Raw genomic sequence first — 2,236 nt, forward strand, 5'->3', positions numbered from 1 at the left:
AAAAAAAAAAAAAAATATATATATATATATATATATATATATAAATACTTTCGGTTGTTTGTTTAGTATCACATGCCTAGTGGTAAACTCTGACTAAGGTAGATGAACAAACCTGCTGATAGGTGTAGTCAGAGAGCTGGTGTAGGAATGAGTGTTTTCCTGAAATGGATAGACAGGAGGTGATTTTGTCTTCATGTGCTTACTTAAGGTCTGTTAGGAACACTTCACTGCTTTTGGAGTAAAACGTTGCAGTTAAAAGGCAGAGAGCAGATCAAGGTGGGCAGAATTGGCTGAGCCCTGCGACTAAACAGCTCTTCAGGGTTGGTATTACTGCTGCTGCCAATTCTGCAGTGGACCTGCCATGTTTCCAGTCTGGGAACTGTCTTAACTGTTCCAGAGTTTCTTTGCTAGGCCAGCAACCCACCCTCCCCATGCCATTCAAAGGAGTACTGTGCCAACTTCACCATTTCATACCCTCCACAGGTACGGTTTGGAGTGCCTTTTTCGATACTACAGTTATGGTCTAGAGAAAAAGTTCCGGCTGGACATATTCAAGGATTTCCAGGAGGAGACAGTGAAGGACTATGAGGCTGGTAAGAGTGTCAGAGCTGCGGGAGCCCTCCTGGGCCTTGCTGTGTTAGACCCCACCCCTCTCTCTTCATCATAGCCCACCTACCTGTTTTCTTAATAGGCCAGCTCTATGGATTGGAGAAGTTCTGGGCCTTCTTGAAATACTCCAAAGCCAAAAATTTGGACATTGACCCCAAACTGCAAGAATACCTCGGCAAATTCCGCCGCTTAGAAGACTTCCGAGTGGACGTGAGTGAAAGTCTCTCCTGACTCCTAACTGTCCTGAAAAGAGAGCATCCCTCTCCTGTCTGTGGCGTACACGTGACAGTGGACAGCAGCAGGTGCTCACTAGAGTTGTTCCCAGCCTCCCTCCTATTGTCACAGCCTACCTGCTTATCCAGGCCCACTACTACTAGTTTGTGTCAGGATCAGGACCAGCTACTCTGATAAATATACTTGTTCCTTCTGGGAAAAGAAATTTGTAAATTAATTTTCAGTCCTCCGTTGTCGAGAGCAGTGCCTGAACAGTGACACCCTGTGGTGAGTCTGAATAGTGCTGTGCGTGTGTCAACGGCTGCCTCTAAAGGCGGCTTCATTGACTCATCTTTGTGTCTGTGCAAAGTACTTCAAGTGAGATTTTCCTTCAAGAAGTCTGTGGTACTGGGGGTTTACCTCAATGGTAAGATACACGTATAACCCATTGAAGGCCCTGGTTTTAATGACCAGCACCAAAGAAGACAGAAAGGCTTTTAACCAAAAAGTTTCTAATGAGCAGACTCTGATGCTCAGGTTGTTCTCTTGAGAACATCTAGCAGAAAGTTGGTAGGTTTAAGTAAGGATCAGCAGTCGTCCTAAGTTACTGTAGAGCTGACCCTTCCTGCTGCCAGACTGCTGAGCATACTCTTGTAGGTAAGCGTGTCATCAGTTTACAGACCTACAGTAAACTGGGCTTGTTCTGACCTGCTCTGGGGAGGAGGTGTGTGCTAAGGACCAATGGCTGGACCTTAGTACCTGGAAAATAGTTTGGGTGGCATTTGGTGATAGTAGGGCAAGCTGAATCACAATCTTCATTGTTGGCTCACGGGCCTGGTGAAGGCTGGAATAAGACAGTTCCAGTGTATATGGCCCTGTGGAGCCAATACATGCACCATGTTGCATTCCACACACCACAGGTCTTTTCCTAAGAGACCCTTTGTAGAAGGGGACAAAAATTTATAGGGTCAAATTCTGGTCTTTAAGGATATGGACCTAATATAGGAAGCCTTTGACAAATTACTTTATGTGTTTGGTCCGTTTCCTTATTTCTGGTACTTTCCACATGAAAGGACAGGATGTAAATCAAACCATTGTCCACATTTGGAGATGGAAAGGAGACCTGATTGGTTCTGGAAAGTGGTGTGGCTAGTGTTCTCTGACCACTTGTGACTCCTCTGTTACAGCCCCCCATGGGCGAGGAAGGCAACCACAAGCGACACCCAGTAATAGCAGGAGGCAGCGGAGAGGGCAGGAAGCGGTGCCCTTCCCAGTCTTCCAGCAGGCCTGCCACTGGGATCAGCCAGCCCCCTACGACACCTACTGGCCAGGCCACTCGAGAAGATGCCAAATGGACAAGCCAGCACTCGGACACACTGACTTTGGGAAAGTGAATGGCCTGAAGCCCCCTGGG

General features: G+C 47.0%; 1 protein-coding gene across 3 annotated transcripts in view; it reads left to right on the top strand.

The window, feature by feature from the left end:
• Larp1 (La ribonucleoprotein domain family member 1) overlaps positions 1–2,230 on the top strand; it is a 49,699-nt gene extending 47,469 nt beyond the window's left edge. For 2 of the 3 annotated variants that reach the window (XM_021177320.2, XM_021177323.2), the window contains exons 17-19: positions 484–593; positions 692–819; positions 2,010–2,230. In XM_021177320.2, the coding sequence (XP_021032979.1) occupies positions 484–593; positions 692–819; positions 2,010–2,216 (445 nt within the window). In that variant the 3' untranslated portion in view covers positions 2,217–2,230. Of the gene's footprint in view, positions 1–483; positions 594–691; positions 1,045–2,009 lie in introns of those variants that run through there. The other variant, XM_021177322.2, reaches the window with a different exon arrangement.
• The last annotated feature ends 6 nt before the right edge of the window (positions 2,231–2,236 follow it).

This window comes from Mus caroli, chromosome 11 (assembly GCF_900094665.2).
Source record: "Mus caroli chromosome 11, CAROLI_EIJ_v1.1, whole genome shotgun sequence".
In the NCBI taxonomy this organism is placed as follows: domain Eukaryota; kingdom Metazoa; phylum Chordata; class Mammalia; order Rodentia; family Muridae; genus Mus; species Mus caroli.